The following is a 15931-nucleotide window of genomic DNA, read 5'->3' as shown; positions in this document are numbered from 1 at the left end:
CAACACTGGAAGTCTTTAAGAAGATGTTGGATAACCATTTGTCTGAAGTGGCATGGGGTTTCCTGCCTAGGCAGGGGGTTGGACTAGAAGACCTCCAAGGTCCCTTCCAACTCTGCTATTGTATTGTATTGAAATCTCCTTTGATGTGGACTGTCCCTAACTCTGGGTAACAGTTCTTGCACTTCATCCTTCATTCAAAGATCCTGGAAGGGACAGTTGTTTTTTTCTAATCTAAAAGGAACAAATAGAAGGGAATTCAGATAAAAGGAAGGAAGGAGGAGGGGGAATGGTTTCCGCCAGAGTTTAGAATGGTCCTGTGTGGCAAAGCGCCATCTAGTGGTGCCTTTAGGAAACAGCTTGGTTTTTGAACGGTTGATCTGAATTTTATTTTTATTTATTTAGTTAGTTTGTCAAATACGTATAAGATAACAGGTATAAGTATAAACATGGACCTGAACAAAGGAAATCAGTACAAATAAATGGGGACAGTAGGACAGGGACGAAAGGCAAGCTGGTGCATTTATGCATGCCTCCTTTACAGACTTCTTAGGAATGGGGTGAGGTCCACAGTAGACAGCTTGAGGTTGAAGCTGTGGGGGGTTTGAGGATGTAACAATGGAGTCAGGTAGAGCGTTCCAGGCGTTGACCCCTCTGTGGCTGAAGTCGTGTTTTCTGCAATTGAGTTTGGAGCGGTTGACCTTGACTTTGTATCTATTGTTTGCCCGTGTATTATTGTGGCTGAAGCCAAAGTAGAGATTGACAGGTAGGATGTTGTAGCAGACAATTTTGTATGCTACGAACCCTGCTTCGCCGAAGCACGTGGGCAGGCCTGAGGAGAGGGGGATGCAGCCTGTATATTGTTCCGGGGACCCCTGGAGCTCAAAGGGGGATTTAAAAAAAAAATTTTTTTTTACAAAACCAAATTTTTTGAAAGAAAAACAATATTGTATATATACTTCATACTTTGGGTCTATAGCAAAACCGCCTTGCAGACTCATTTGACCTAACTTTTATGAATCTGAAACCCAGTGATTTGCGTCATTTATGGAATTTTAATTTCATGACTGACAGTATCTATTTAAGTTTGCATGTTTAGTTTCCTTTGGCTTTATGACTATATTTGATATTTCACTCCCGTTTATGAATGGTGACCAGATGTCATCTCAAAAACCCAGAGCCCCCAAAAATCTGTACAGTGTACGTGTACAATTAGGACATGATTGATGTGTCCGTGTGGAGGTGAGGTGGGGGGGGGGCAGCCTAGCCTTTTCCCAGCACTTAATAATCCTCTTGGCGGCCCTGCCCATGGGACACAGCGGTGGCCCATTGGCCGGGCGGATGGGTGGGGACGTGTCAGCCAAGAAGAAAAGTCAGAAGTGAATTGCCGAGAAGGAATGCTGGCAGAGAAGGAGGCACAGCTAAGGGTAGGAAGTCAGAAAGTCCCATTCTCCAATTTCCTTCCCCCCCCTCCCCTGTTTTTGCAGGAAATCAAGCCCTGGATTGCTGATCTCAAACAGGGATCATGAAACTCCTAGCCAAGTGCTTTGGGCATCGGCAGACACCTTGGGTGCTTCTTCACCAAGCGAAAAGATACCTGGCTTCTTTGATCCCCTCGTATTACGAAGCTGTCAATCGGGGCGACCAGGAAGTGCCCGAGTACTTCAATTTTGCAAGCGACGTGGTGGATAAATGGACCCAAGAGGAAAAGGTAACATTTTGCACTCCTTTTGTGGGGAAGGACCATAACTGAAGTTATTGTTGGAAGCACACAAGCTTTGTTAGAATAGAATAGAATAGAATAGAATAGAATAGAATAGAATAGAATAGGAATAGGAATAGGAATAGGAATAGAAGTAGAATAAAAATTAAGAATGGAATGCAAATTAAGAATAGAATAGAAATAGGAATAGAAATAGAATAGAAATTAAGACTAGAATGGAAATTAAGACTAGAATAGAAATAGAAGTAGAATAGAAATTAAGAATAAAATAGAAATTAAGAATAGAATAGAAATTAAGACTAGAATAGAAATAGAATAGAAATTAAGAATAGAATAGAATAGAATAGAAAATATGGAATGGAATAGAATAGAATAGAATTCTTTATTGGCCAAGTGTGATTGGACACACAAGGAATTTGTCTTTGGTGCAGATGCTCTCAGTGTACATACAAAGACAAGATGCATTCGTCAGGAATCATAAGGTACAACACTTAATGATAGTCATAGGGTACAAATAAGCAATCAGGAAACAATCGATATAAATCCTAAGGATACAAGCAACAAAGTTACACTCCTGCAATCATAAGTGGGAGGAGATGGGTGATAGGAACAATGAGAAAATCAATAGTAATAGTTATGCAGACTTAGTAAATAGTTTGACAGTGTTGAGGGAATTATTTGTTGATCACCAGATCTTGTCTGGATTAGGATAGGTTTTCAGATGCCCCTTCTTGAATGTTAACTTCTTGAGTTGCCTTCTAGGATGGTAAGAGAGCGCCCAACCCAGCCTTCTGGTGGGTCAACGGTCAGAACAAAGAGGTGAAGTGGAGCTTTGAGGAGCTGGCTTTCTTGTCCCGAAAAGCTGCCAATGTCTTCTTGGGTCCATGTGGCTTACAACGAGGGGACAAAGTTATGATCGTTCTGCCCCGTATTCCAGAATGGTGGCTACTCGTTTTGGCTTGTATGCGAACAGGTTTGTAAATGTTATAAGGAAGACAACCCTTAGCCCAGTGGGGAAATTCAAAACTTTTTACTACTGGTTCTGTGGGCGTGGCTTGATGGGTGTGGTGGGGCTTGGTGGGTGTGGCGGGGCTTGGTGGATGTGGCTTGGTGGGCATGGCAAGGGAAGGATACTGTAAAATCTCCATCCCCACCCCACTCTGGGGCTAGCCAGAAGTGGCGTTTGCCGGTTCTCTGAACTACTCAAAATTTCCGCTACCGGTTCTCCAGAACCTGTCAGAACCTGCTGGATTTCACCCCTGCCTTAGCCTCTGCTTTCTAAGTGAGCCAGTGGACATTCCTAAGAAGGGGAGACATGATAGCAGTCTTCCAGAGTAAAGAGAAGAGCAACAAAGATGATTGAGGGACCGGGGGCGAGAATATATACAGTTGCAGGAAGTGGGTATGTCTAATTTAATGAAAAGAAGGATTAGGAGTGACTTGATAGCAGTCTTCCAATATTTGAGGGGCTGCCCCAGAGAGGAAGGGGGGTCAAGCTATTTTCCAAAGGACCTGAAGGCCAGACAAGGAATAATGGATGGAAACTGACCAAGGAGAGATTCAACCTGGAAATAAGGAGGGATTTTCTGACAGGGAGAACAATCAACTAAAAGAAGAGCAGTTGCCTTCAGAAGTTGTGGGAGCTTAATCACTGGAAGCTTTCAAGAAGAGATTGGACTGCCATCTGTCAGAAATGGTGTAGGATCTCCTGCTTTGGGGGGGGGTGGACTAGATGACCTACAAGGTCATCTAACTCTGTTAATCTGTTAAATCTGACTAGGAGTGACGTGATAGAAGGGTTCCAATATCTCGGGGGTTGCCACAAAGAAGAAGGAGTCAAGCTATTCTCCAAAGCACCAGAGGGCAGGACAAGAAGCAATGGATGGAGACTAATCAAGGAGAGAAGCAACATAGAATTGAGAAGAAATTTCCTGACAGAACAATTAATCAGTGGAAGAACCTGACTCCAGAAGTTGTGAATGCTCCAACACTGGATATTTTTAAGAAGAGATTGGATAACCATTTGTCTGAAATGGAATAGGGTTTCCTGCCTAAGCAGGGGGTTGGTCTAGAAGACCTCCAAGGTCCCTTCCAACTCTTTTCTTCTGTTATTCCGTTTCCTGGTGGACTCTCTTCCTAAGAGTGTTAGCGGGCATTCCTAAGGTGTTCCAGGAGACACTTTTTCTAAGAATGCCAAAATATCCTATTTATCTAGGTTCAAATCCCTAGCGCCGCGTAACAGAGTGAGCTCCTGTTACTTGTCCCAGCTTCTGCCAACCTAGCAGTTCGAAAGCACATAAAAAATGAAAAATAGGGACCACCTTTGGTGGGAAGGGAACAGCGTTCCATGCGCCTTCAGCATTTAGTCATGCAGGGCACATGACCACAGAGACATCTTCGGACAGCACTGGCTGTTCGGCTTTGAAATGGAGATGAGCACTGCCCCCCAGAGTCGGGAACAACTAGCACATATGCGCGAGGGGAACTTTTACATTTACAGCTTCACTTTATCTATGACACGGACTCTTCATATTGGTCTCTCTGATTGCTTTCTTCCTTACTTCTTTCATAGGGATTATTTTTATTCCTGGAACACCTCAGCTAACAGCGAAAGACATTTCCTATAGAATTCAAGCTTCCAAAGCCAAATGTCTCGTTATGGCCGATCAGTCAGTCGTTGCAGTGGATTCGATCACAGCTGAATGCAAATTTCTGAAAACCAAGCTTGTTGTGTCCGATAGAGGCAGAGATGGCTGGCTGAACTTCAGGGATTTATTGCAGTACGTAGTCCAATGAAAGTTAGAACTACATCACCCATCTTCTGGGTTGGAGTATTATTTTTATTGGACCATATAAGAAATCACTTTGGTCTACTGTTTAATCATCTGACTAGAAAATGGGAGACTGGGAGTTCTAGTCCTGACTTAGCTATGAAAGCCAACTGTCAGGCCAATCATCAGAAGATAGTGAATTATAGTTCTGCCTTAGGCATGAAAGTCAACTGGGGGACTTTGGTCAATCATCAGGAGATTGGGAGTTCTAGTCCTGACTTAGCCATGAAAGCCAGCTGGGTGACTTTGGGCCAATCACCAGGAGACAGTGAGTTCTAGTCTTGTTTTAGGCATGAAAATCAAGTAGGGGACTTTGGGCCAATCACTAGGAGACAGTGAGTTCTAGTCTGCCTTAGGCATGAAAGTCAAGTAGGTGACTTTGGGCCAGTCACCAGGAGACTGGGAATTCTAGTCCTGACTTAGCCATGAAAGCCAGCTGGGTGACTTCGGGTCAATCACCAAGAGACTGGGAGTTCTAGTCCTGACTTAGCCATGAAAGCCAACTAGGTGACGTTGGGCCAATCATCAGAAGATAGTGAATTATAGTCCTGCCTTAGATGATTGCAAAGTCAACTAAGTGACTTTGGGTCAATCACCAGGAGACTGGGAGTTCTAGTCCTGACTTAGCCATGGAAGCCAACCAGGTGACGTTGGGCCAATCATCAGAAGATGGTGAGTTACAATCCTGCCTTAGGCGTGAAAATCAACTGGGTGACTTCGGGTCAATCACCAGGACACTGGGAGTTCTAGTCCTGACTTAGGCATGAAAGTCAGCTGGGTGACCTTGTCTTCTTCTCACCCTTCTTCTTCTCATCCCAACTCATTTCACTGGGTTGTTGTCGTGGGGGAAATCGGAGAAGGAAGGAGCAATGCGTGTCTCCGCTGCTTTGAGTTGTTTATAAAAATAATGAAGGCGGAGTATAAATTAAATAGAAATAAATAAGAAGCAAAGTTGGTTCTTTTAGCAAGCATCTGTTCCACATTCCTTAAGTTCCAGCCATAACTACCTGCATTGCATTCTTGACTAAGATGCTCTCAATTTCTTGGAAGAGTTGATGATGATGATGATGCCTTCCAGATGTGGAGAAAGCCCCCGAAATTCCATTCATGAATATCCATAAATCCCAATTGTGAAAGAAAACCCTCTGCTCCCCCCCCCCCCAAATGTCCCTTTCCAATCTAATTGCGCATCTTGATTCTTTTCCAGAGTAGCCTCGGATGACCACGTCTGTGTTAGGTCGCGAAGTGAAGAGTTAATGCTGATCTACTTTACCAGCGGCAGCACCGGGTCGCCCAAAATGGTGGAGCATTGCCACTCCAGCTATGGCATTGGATTTTCATCCAGTGCCAGGTAAATATCATGCCATGCTTTTGAAGGCCTGGATTGCTTATTCAGATATTAGAATCTTTAGAAAAGATGTGGAGACTCTAGAAAGAGTGCAGAGAAGAGCAACAAAGAGGATTAGGGGACTGGAGGCTAAAACATATGAAGAACGTTTGCAGGAACTGGGTATGTCTAGCTTAAGAGAAAGAAGGACCAGGGGAGACATGATAGCAGTCTTCCAATATCTCAGGGGCTGCCCCAAAGAAGAGGGAGTCAAGCTATTTCTGACCTCCGCTCCTTCCGGCAAAAATGGAAGACTCACCTGTTCCGATTAGCAGGCCTGGCATAATTACAACTGTCCCTCCTGGCAAATGTATTATTATCTGGTTATTTTAGGGTTTTTTAATCTGTTGTGTCTGTTTTAGGGATTTTAAAAAATTATATTTATTCAGCTTTGTACAGTTCTTTTAATTGCATTTTAACCTCCTCCAAACTGTACATATTTAATTTTTTATTGTATTTTTGTGATATTCTCTATGGACTGTACACCGCCCCGAGTCCCTTCTGGGAGAGGGGGCGGTCTAGAAGCACAAATAAATTGAAATTGAAATTGAAATTATTCTCCAAGGCACCTGAGGGCAGGACAAGAAGCAACGGGTGGAAACTAATCAAGGAGAGAAGCAGCTTAGAACTGGGGAGAAATTTCCTGACAGTGAGAACAATTAATCAGTGGAACAGCTGGCATGAACCGTGAACCGTGAACGTTCTAGTCTCAACAGCAGTCCTAATCCGAGGACTACCTGTCTATTATTTTCTTTCGAGCAGGCACTGGATGAATCTGTCTTCTTCAACTGTCTTCTGGAATACCTCAGATACAGGATGGGTAAAAACTGCCTGGAGCAACTTATTTGGCCCATGGATCCACGGGTCATGTGTCTTCGTACATCATCTGCCCAAGTTTGAACCAACAGTCATATTAAATGTAAGCATGTCCGTTTATATGCAAGCGATCTGGAAGTACCTATGTAGACATAATAGGAATCTAGACATTCTCCTTGCTCAATCATGACTCGTTATACCCCCAGCCATCATGGCTTGTAGAAATAAACGCTGGTTCACCAATATCTGGAAGGCGAATATCTTAATTCTGGGACGTATTACTTGCCAGAGAAGATTACTCACAGGGCCTCTCTTATATATACAGCCTCTTAAAGTGATACGTTATAAATAACCCTGCTGGCTCATTCTCATTGCATCATCATTTCATTATTACAGCATCATTACAGCAGCCAGTCAGCTAATCCTGACATTTTCTTGCAGATGTTTTATTACTAAACTAGGCAACACCATCAATGCTACAGTGATGATGCACTGATGGTGGTGCCTAGTTTGGTAATGAAACGTCTGCAAGAAAACAACTAAGCTCAAAGGACACCCTCAGGCTAGCATCGTTGGACGTAGAATTTTAAGCAGATGCAACAACTGTGTCTAAAATTGATTTTAAGGTTTAGCATGTTGTAGGTACTCAGCCTCAACTTGGGTTATTTCCATCTTACAGAAATCATCTTGAGTGCATATTATCTATTATTGCAAACACGTTGCCTTCATGTTGTCTGCCCATTCTTTTTCTTCATCTATTCTAGACGCTGGCAAAGTATCCAATCACAACTTTCTGTACCGCTCCTACTGCATATACGATGATGGTTCAGCACAATGCCACCAAGTATTTTTATTTATTTATTTTGCCACAAAATATGAGAAACGAGGGCAAGGAAGGTCGACATGAAAACGGGAAATTTAATGGAATTGTCTAGGGTTTCTTTTGCTCTGTTGCTGTTGCTATGAAGTTCTGGGATCTTGGAGTCCTAGTGGACAACCATTTAAATAGGAGACAGCCGTGTGCAGCAGCTGCCCAAAAAGCCAACACAGTTCTAGGCTGCATCAACAGAGGGAGAGAATCAAGATCACGTGAAGGGTTAATACCACTTTACAAGGCCTTGATAAGGCCACACTTGGAATACTGCATCCAGTTTTGGTGGCCATGATCTAAAAAAAGATGTGGAGACTTTGGAAAGAGTGCAGAGAAGAGCAACAAAGTGGATTAGGGGACTGGAGGCTAAAACATATGAAGAACAGTTGCAGGAACTGGGTATGTCTAGTTTAATGAAAAGAAGGACTAGGGGAGACATGATAGCAGTGTTCCAATATCTCAGGGGTTGCCACAAAGAAGAGGGAGTCAAGCTATTCTCCAAAGCACCTGAGGGTAGAACAAGAAGCAATGGGTGGAAACTAATCAAGGAGAGAAGCAACTTAGAACTGAGGAGAAATTTCCTGACAGTGAGAACAATTAATCAGTGGAACAGCTTGCCTGCAGAAGTTGTGAATGCCCCAACACTGGAAGTCTTTAAGAAGATGTTGGATAGCCATTTGTCTGAAGTGGTGTAGGACTTCCTGCCTAAGCAGGGGGTTGGACTAGACGACCTCAAGTGTCCCTTCCAACTCTGTTACTCTACTCTACTCTACCCTACTCTACCCTACCCTACCCTACCCTACCCTACCCTACCCTACCCTACCCTATTCTTCTCTGGCCAGCAGAAGTCAGACTTCCTTCCAAATGTATGCAAAATCAACCCACCGAAGGAAAAAGTGAATTATTTATTGTCTCTGTTTCTTTCCAAGCTATAAATTCAGAAGCTTGAAGCACTGTGTGACTGGTGGAGAACCCCTCAATCCCGAAGTGTTTGAGCAATGGAAGACTCAGACGGGATTGGATATTTACGAAGCATACGGACAAACCGAAACGGTATATATTCATTTCAATTAATGAGAATATCTGCAGCTCAATGTTCAACTGTTGGTTTCTAAACTTGGCGGTTTGCTTGCAGGCATTTCATTACACCATTAGATAACCTCATCCATGCTGGGGAGTGTGGCCTGTTTTATATTCAGTATGTTGCCCCATCAGTATTGATGGGGGAGTAGTTTTCTCCTTGGTAGCCCCATAATTAGGGTCTTGTTTTCTACTAGACAGTTTGTCTGGTGTTAATCACTGCTTATCTGGGCATTGATTGCTAGAGAGGAAGTCTTTTCTTCTTTGTTGTTAGTTGTGAAGTCATGTCCGACCCATCACGACCCCCATGGACAATGTTCCTCCAGGCCATCCTGTCCTCTACCATCCTCTGGAGTCCATTTAAGCTCACACCGACTGCTTCTTCTTTTGACCTCCATTGTTCCCAGCATGAGACTCTTCTCCAGGGAATCCTTCCTTCTCCTTAGGTGGCCAAAGTCTTTGAGTTTCCTCTTCAGGATCTGGCCTTCTCAAGAGCAGTCAGGGTTGATCTCCTCTAGGACTGACCTATTCTATTCTACTCTACTCTACTCTACTCTACTCTACTCTACTCTACTCTACTCTACTCTACTCATTGTTGTTAGTTGCGAAGTCTTGTTCGACCCATCACAACCCCATGGACAACGTTCCTCCAGCCTTTCTGTCCTCTACCATCCTCTGGAGTCCATTGAAGCTCACGCCAGCTGCTTCTGTGACTCCATCCAGCCACCGCCTTCTCTGTTGTCCCCTTCTTTTGCCCTCCATCTTTCCCAGCATGAAGCTCTTCTCCAGGGAGTCCTTCCTTCTCATTAAGTAGCCAAAGTTTTTGAGTTTCCTCTTCAGGATCTGGCCTTCTAAAGAGCAGCCAGGGATGATCTCCTGAGCAGTTTTCTTCTTAATTTTTTCCCTCCCTTTTCTTCTTAGGGCCTTCTTTTTTGACTCTTAGCATTTTTAATTGTCTCTTTGGAACGGTTTATGATTTATTTCTATATATCCCCCCCACCAACACTTCATGGGGCAAGCTACTGTATATAAACAGATAGCAGCACATCATTAGAACGGATGACGTTAGCGAGGTGGGTAATGAAACATCTACAAGCCAACAACCAGCCTCAAAGTACCTCATGGACTCCACAGTGGATTCCTTTTCATTTCCCCCAAAAGTTGGGTCTGATGATCCCATCTCCTCGTTGTCACCATGGCCCTGACAGGTTGTGTCTCATCCTCCTGTCTCTTGCAGGTAACAATCTGTGCGAATGTCCAAGGGATGAAAATTAAGCCTGGCTCAATGGGGAAAGCATCTCCACCCTATGATGTCCAGGTACGAAGGACCAATTTTGCTATTCTGTACAGTACGATTTTTAAACGTAGGCTGGTTTATTATGTCACAGTCTTTATGGTGTTTTTAAAAACTTTAAGTTGGTCACAGCCAAAAGAAAAATGATATACCGTACAGGTACATTAGTTGGGTAGCAAAACACCTTACAACCACAATTTTGGGCCAGGATTTCTGTTGCAAAGCAAAGCGGTTGTTAAGTGAATAATGGACGATTTTACAACCTTTTGTAGGAGGTTAGCACACCCCCCCCCCTAGGAAAAGGAAATATTTTAGGAAATATTAAAAAGGCAGAATGCGATATTTCCCTGGATGAGAGAAGGAGAAACCTGTTTCAAAGACAAAGCAGCTTCCTGCTTTTCCCCCAACTTTGTCAATGGACCATTAATGCCTGAGCCAGTTTATTCTACATAACAAGGATCTACCTCCTTCAGGAAGAGCCATAATAGGAATCCCAAAGCCCTTTCATGACATCATCACCCAGCAAGTGTCAACCAAGCTTGGGACTCAAAAGACAGACAGGCTACAAAGTTAGCTAAGACCCCTGCCTCTGGGAGTCTACCCACTAATCAGAATGCATTTCCTGCCCAGGAATGGGAAGCTCTGCGGTGGGACCCAGAGAGGGCATAAAACCAGGGCACTCTCAGCCTCTTTTCCCTTTCCCCCCCAGCATCTCAAACCATGTGGTCCTGTCCACCATTAACCCATCTTTCCAAGCAGCCTCCATGTTTCCAGTTTCTTTCCCCCCCACTTGGAACTGAACCCAGAAGGACATTTCTTCCCAACACGTTTTTCCCTGAGGTGGTTGTTATTACTGCCGTTGCTAACTGAATTTATGTGGTCCTTAAGTGAATCCCGGCTTCCTCCATGGACTTTGCTTTGCAGAAGCCAGTTGGGAAAGTCTCCGATGCCAATTGGACAGTCGTTGGACCAGGACGGCGTAAGGATTCCTCCCTTGGGCAGAGAGTTGGCCTAGAAGACCTCGGACAATAAACACCATCGGAACAATACTTTGTATTTATGTGTCACATTTCTACATCGTCCAACTTGCCTAAGGGACGCTTTGCTTTTGTTTCTGAAGGTAGTTGATGATGAAGGAAATATTCAGCCCCCGGGGAAAGAAGGAGACGTGGCCATTAGAATCAAACCTAAACGGCCATTCTGTTTTTTCTTGAGGTACACAGTAAGTATGCTTTTTTTAATGTACACTTCAATAAATGGGATTAAGGTAAAGTTAAAGGTTCCCCTCGCACATATGTGCTAGTCGTTCCCGACTCTAGGGGGCGCTGTGCATCTCCGTTTCAAAGCCGAAGAGCCAGCGTTGTCCGAAGACGTCTCCGTGGTCATGTGGCCGGCATGACTAAACGCCAAAGTCGCACGGAACGCTGTTACCTTCCCACCAAAGGTGGTTCCTATTTTTCTACTCGCATTTTTCATGTGCTTTCGAGCTGCTTGGTTGGCAGAAGCTGGGACAAGTCACGGGAGCTCACTCCGTTACGCGGTGCTAGGGATTCGAACCGCCGAACTGCTGACCTTTCTGATCGACAAGCTCAGCGTCTTAGCCCCTGAGCCACATATGGGATTAGTATGCATTTATTCCAGGTAGTCCTTGACTTACAGAAGTTCGCTCAGTGACCGTTTGAAGTTACAGCCGCACTGAAAAAAGGGACCATTTTTCACACTTAACGACTGTCGCAGCATCCTCATGTTCATAGGATTTTGAATAGTTCAGAGAACTGGTAGTAGAAATTTTGAGTAGTTCGGAGAACTGGCAAATGCCACCTCTAGCTGGCTCAGAGTGGGGTGGGAATGGAGATTTTGCAGTATCCTTCCCCTGCCATGCCCACCAAGCCACATCCACCAAGCCATGCCCACCAAGCCATGCCCACCAAGCCATGCCCACCAAGCGGTAGTTTAAAAAAATTGCATTTCACCACTGCTCCAAGGTCTTTATTAGTTTATGTTTTACGTTCAGTTCTCAGGATTTTAATCAACGTGCCACGCTAGCTGAAAAGTTCCCAGAATTGTAGCCCGCATAACAGGAAGGCATTGAACCTAGAAATGCTGGGTCACGGACTCGTTCTTTGGTTCTTTCCAGGATAACCCGGAAAAAACGGCAGCCACTGAACGTGGGGATTTTTATATCACCGGAGACAGAGCGGTCAAAGACGAAGAAGGCTATTTTTGGTTTGTTGGGCGGGCAGACGACATCATCAATTCTTCTGGGTAGGTTTTCTCTTTCTACACCGCGGTGGGTTTCTTTACCTTTACCATTCACAGAAGGGTTAAAAAAAACGACGACGTCTGTTTTAGATATCGCATCGGGCCTTTCGAAGTCGAGAGCGCTTTGATGGAGCCACCCAGCAGTGGCCGAATCCGCTGTGGTCAGTAGCCCAGATCCTATTAGAGGAGAGGTAAGCTAGACCCTGGCGCCATAAATGATCTATAGAAGAGAATATCCGTAGCTCCAGGTTCAAACTATGGGGTCCTTGGTGCTCTCTGAGCTTGGTTGTTTTGGTTGCAGGCATTTCATTATCAAACTAGGTAGTATCATCAGTGCTAGAGGAGGAGGAGGAGGAGAGGAAAAGGACTGTAGGGTCCTTGGTGCTCTGCTCTTGCTTGGTTGTTTTCCTAAAGACGTTTCATTACCCAACTAGATAACATCATCAGTGCTAGAAGTGAGTGGGGTTTTCAGAGGAGGGAGGGAGGAGGATGGGGGAGAGGAGGAGGACTGAAGGGTTCTTGGTGCCCTCTGAGCTTGGATGTTTTGTTGCAGACATTTCATTACCCAACTAGGTAATATCATCAGCTCAACTAGGAAAGCTGACTAGGTAACATTACTCACTCCCACTGATGATGTTACGGCACCAGTGGTGGGATTCAAATTTTTTACTACCGCTTCTGTGGGCGTGGCTTGGTGGGCATGGCAGGGGAAGGATACTGTAAAGTCCCCATTTCCTCTCCGATCATCTGTGGCTCGGGAGGCAGAGAATAGATGGGGATGCAGCCACGAGGTGGTATTTGCCGGTTCTCCAAACTACTCAAAATTTCTGCTACCGGTTCTCCAGAACTGCTGGATTCCACCTCTGTTAATGGCACCTACTGGCTGTTGAGTAATGACATGTTTACCAGCCAACAACCAAGCTCAAAGATCGTCAAGATCCCCACAAATCATGTTACCCATAAAAAGAAACATCCCATAATGTAATGTCAATAAATTAATATAAATTGGGGGCTACCTGCAGTTAATCACAGCCAAGGAACCGTTTCCCAACCAATCTGCAAGAAAAAAAGAGTGAATAGGCTGAATGGACAGCCCAAAATTTCCACCGCTAAGCAAGACGGTTGAGTGACTTGTCAGTTTGCAGTACAAATCAGATCCAGAAAGTACACACAGATAACTGATTCAGTAGGATTCAGTCTTTATACACATAATAACACATGAATAAATGTACAATACCAACAGCAGATTCTTCCAATGTGGTAGAGAGGACAGATTGAGACCTCCAATTTCAATTCGGAGAGCAGACTAGATTAGTTCTCTGCACAGACACAGAGCTACATAGGTAAGCCATGCCCAGGCTCCAAGCTATCCGGCATGGCTCTCAGTCACCAAATAGATCCCATTGGCTGACCTTGTTACCATGTCCTATTCCAGCCAGTCCCCAATGGCTGACCTGTTGCTATGCCCTATTCCAGTTCATGAATATTCTGACAAAATTTACAAGAGCAGACTTGAATTATGGGCCCAATTGCATTGGCTAATCAGAATTGAGACAATTCATGGACTAACTTTACAACCTTTTGTGCCCATACAGGTGGTCAAGGCGTTTATCATCTTGTGTCCTGCTTTTCTATCCCGCGATCCAGAGGCCTTAATCCAAGAACTCCAGAACCATGTGAAAAAATCTACAGCTCCGTATAAATATCCCAGGAAGGCAAGTCGGAGCGGGAAAGTTGCAGGGGAAAAAAAAAAAGATTGAACTTTGCAAACGGAGAAGCTTTAGCTCTGGGTTGATGAGTTGAGGCTTGGTGGCTTGACTTTTGACCATAATTGAGCCCAAAACTTTTGTTGCTAAGCAAGACAGTTAAGTAAAGGTTGCCCTCTTTTACGATCCTTCTTGCCACGGTTGTTAAGTGAATCTGGCTTCCCACTGACTTTGCTTGATCAGAAGGTCGCAAAAGGGGACAATGCAACCGTCATTAATATGAGTCCGTTGCCAAGCATCTGAATTTTGATCATGTTATTTATGCAACGGTCGTAAGTGCGAAAAACAGAAATCAGTCATTTTTTTCACTGTCGTCCTAACTTGAACAGTCACTAAACAAATTGTTGTAAGTCGAGGACTACCTGTACAAGGTTATAGTGCCCAAATCTTGCACGTCTTCCTTACTTTATTTTTCATGAGACCTGGCAAGGGTCTTAATTGAGACCCTTTCTTTATACAATAGATTTTTAAAAATTAAGATGATCATATATGAAATACAAATGAAAGTAAAGATAATAGGGGAAGGGGGAAGGGGAGGGAAAGAAAAGTGAGGGATAAGAGGAAAGGAAAACAAGCACTGACTTCCAAGTGAATGGGTGGAAACTAATTAAGGAAGGAAGCAACTTAGAACTGAGGAGAAGTTTCCTGACAGAACAATTAATCAGTGGAACAGCTTGCCTCCAGGAATTGTGAATGCTCCAACACTGGAAGTCTTTAAGAAGATGTTGGATAGCCATTTGTGTAGGGCTTCCTGCCTAGGCAGGGGGTTGGACTAGAAGACCTCCAAGGTCCCTTCCAACTCTGCTATTGTATTGTATTGTATTGAAGTGTCCCTTTTGCAATCTAGCCATATATCTGAATTGGTAAGCGAATACGCAATCGAGTTTTGAGCATTATTAATGGGGAGCGAATGTAGGCTGATTCTTGGCGGTGTTTACCTAAGTAATTTCCCTTTGCCTTCTTTATTTTATTTTTATATTTTATTTTATTGCATTTTTATTTTCTTGCCTAGCTAACCGCCTTGGGATTTCCACGTGGCCCCTTCCCTCCGAAATTCACTTGAGTTCAGCGCTGCCACAAGGGGGCAAAAATTAATTCCTCCCCCCCCCTCTTTTTTTTAAATTTCCCCGAACAGATAGAATTTGTCCGAGAGCTTCCCAAAACGGCAGGTGGGAAAATTCAACGGAGTGTCTTGCGGAAACAAGAATGGAGCAAAGTCAAGCAGCAGCTCGACCTTCCCAAATAAAACCTTTTTCCCGTTCTCTGTTGTCCCGTTTTCATTCATTCTGTTATTCCAAGCGAATTGATTCCACGCTAGAAGGTTTTAAGGTTTTAAATTATGACAAAGGGAGCACATATCTAGTTTTCCATGTATTGACAGCAGCAAGGATAGTATTTGCAAAATATTGGAAAAACGAGAACACCTCCATCAGAGGAGGACATAATTCGGAAAATCTTAGATGGCGCCAAAATGGACAGACTGACTTTAAGAATAAAAGATAAAGAGGACATAGAATATTACTTGATATGGAATAGATTTTATGAGTGGCTAGAGACAAGAGGTAGAAATTAGACAAAGAGAGATCCTTCATTCCCTGTCTTTCTCTCCTTCCTTCTGTCATTCTTTTCCTTCCTTCTCTTTTTTTCTTCCTCTCTTTCTGTCCTTCCTTCACTTTCTCTTGCTTCTTTGTTCTCTTTCTTTTCCTCCCTCCCTCCTTTTCTTCCTTCATTCCCTCTCTTTCTTTCCTTCCTTCTTTTCCTTCCTTTTCCTTCTTTCTCTTTTTCTCCTTTCCTCTCTGCCTTCCTTCACTCTTTCTCTTGCTTCTTTGTTCTCTTTCTTTTCCTCCCTCTTTCCCTTCCTTCCTTCCCTGTCTTTCTCTCCTTCCTTCTTTCATTCTTTTCCT

At 43.9% G+C, this 15931-nt stretch overlaps 1 protein-coding gene across 1 annotated transcript; it reads left to right on the top strand.

Annotated features, from left to right (window-relative positions):
- The first annotated feature begins 1454 nt into the window (after nucleotides 1-1454).
- LOC309398627 (acyl-coenzyme A synthetase ACSM5, mitochondrial-like) lies at nucleotides 1455-15288 on the top strand. Its single transcript, XM_081965709.1, is given in 14 exon segments — nucleotides 1455-1708; nucleotides 2483-2693; nucleotides 4293-4500; nucleotides 5759-5902; nucleotides 6701-6857; nucleotides 7519-7598; nucleotides 8555-8678; nucleotides 9943-10023; nucleotides 11120-11221; nucleotides 12137-12264; nucleotides 12352-12394; nucleotides 12396-12452; nucleotides 13857-13976; nucleotides 15163-15288. Coding segments are annotated over 14 exon segments (1752 nt in total). The 5' UTR covers nucleotides 1455-1522; the 3' UTR covers nucleotides 15274-15288.
- Nucleotides 15289-15931: the final 643 nt, after the last annotated feature.

The sequence above is a fragment of the Natrix helvetica genome, assembly GCF_964273705.1.
Source record: "Natrix helvetica genome assembly, chromosome: 13".
Classification (NCBI taxonomy): Eukaryota; Metazoa; Chordata; class Lepidosauria; order Squamata; family Natricidae; genus Natrix; species Natrix helvetica.
Note: the sequence above shows the minus strand (reverse complement) of the source record. Positions and strands in the feature narration are given on the sequence as shown.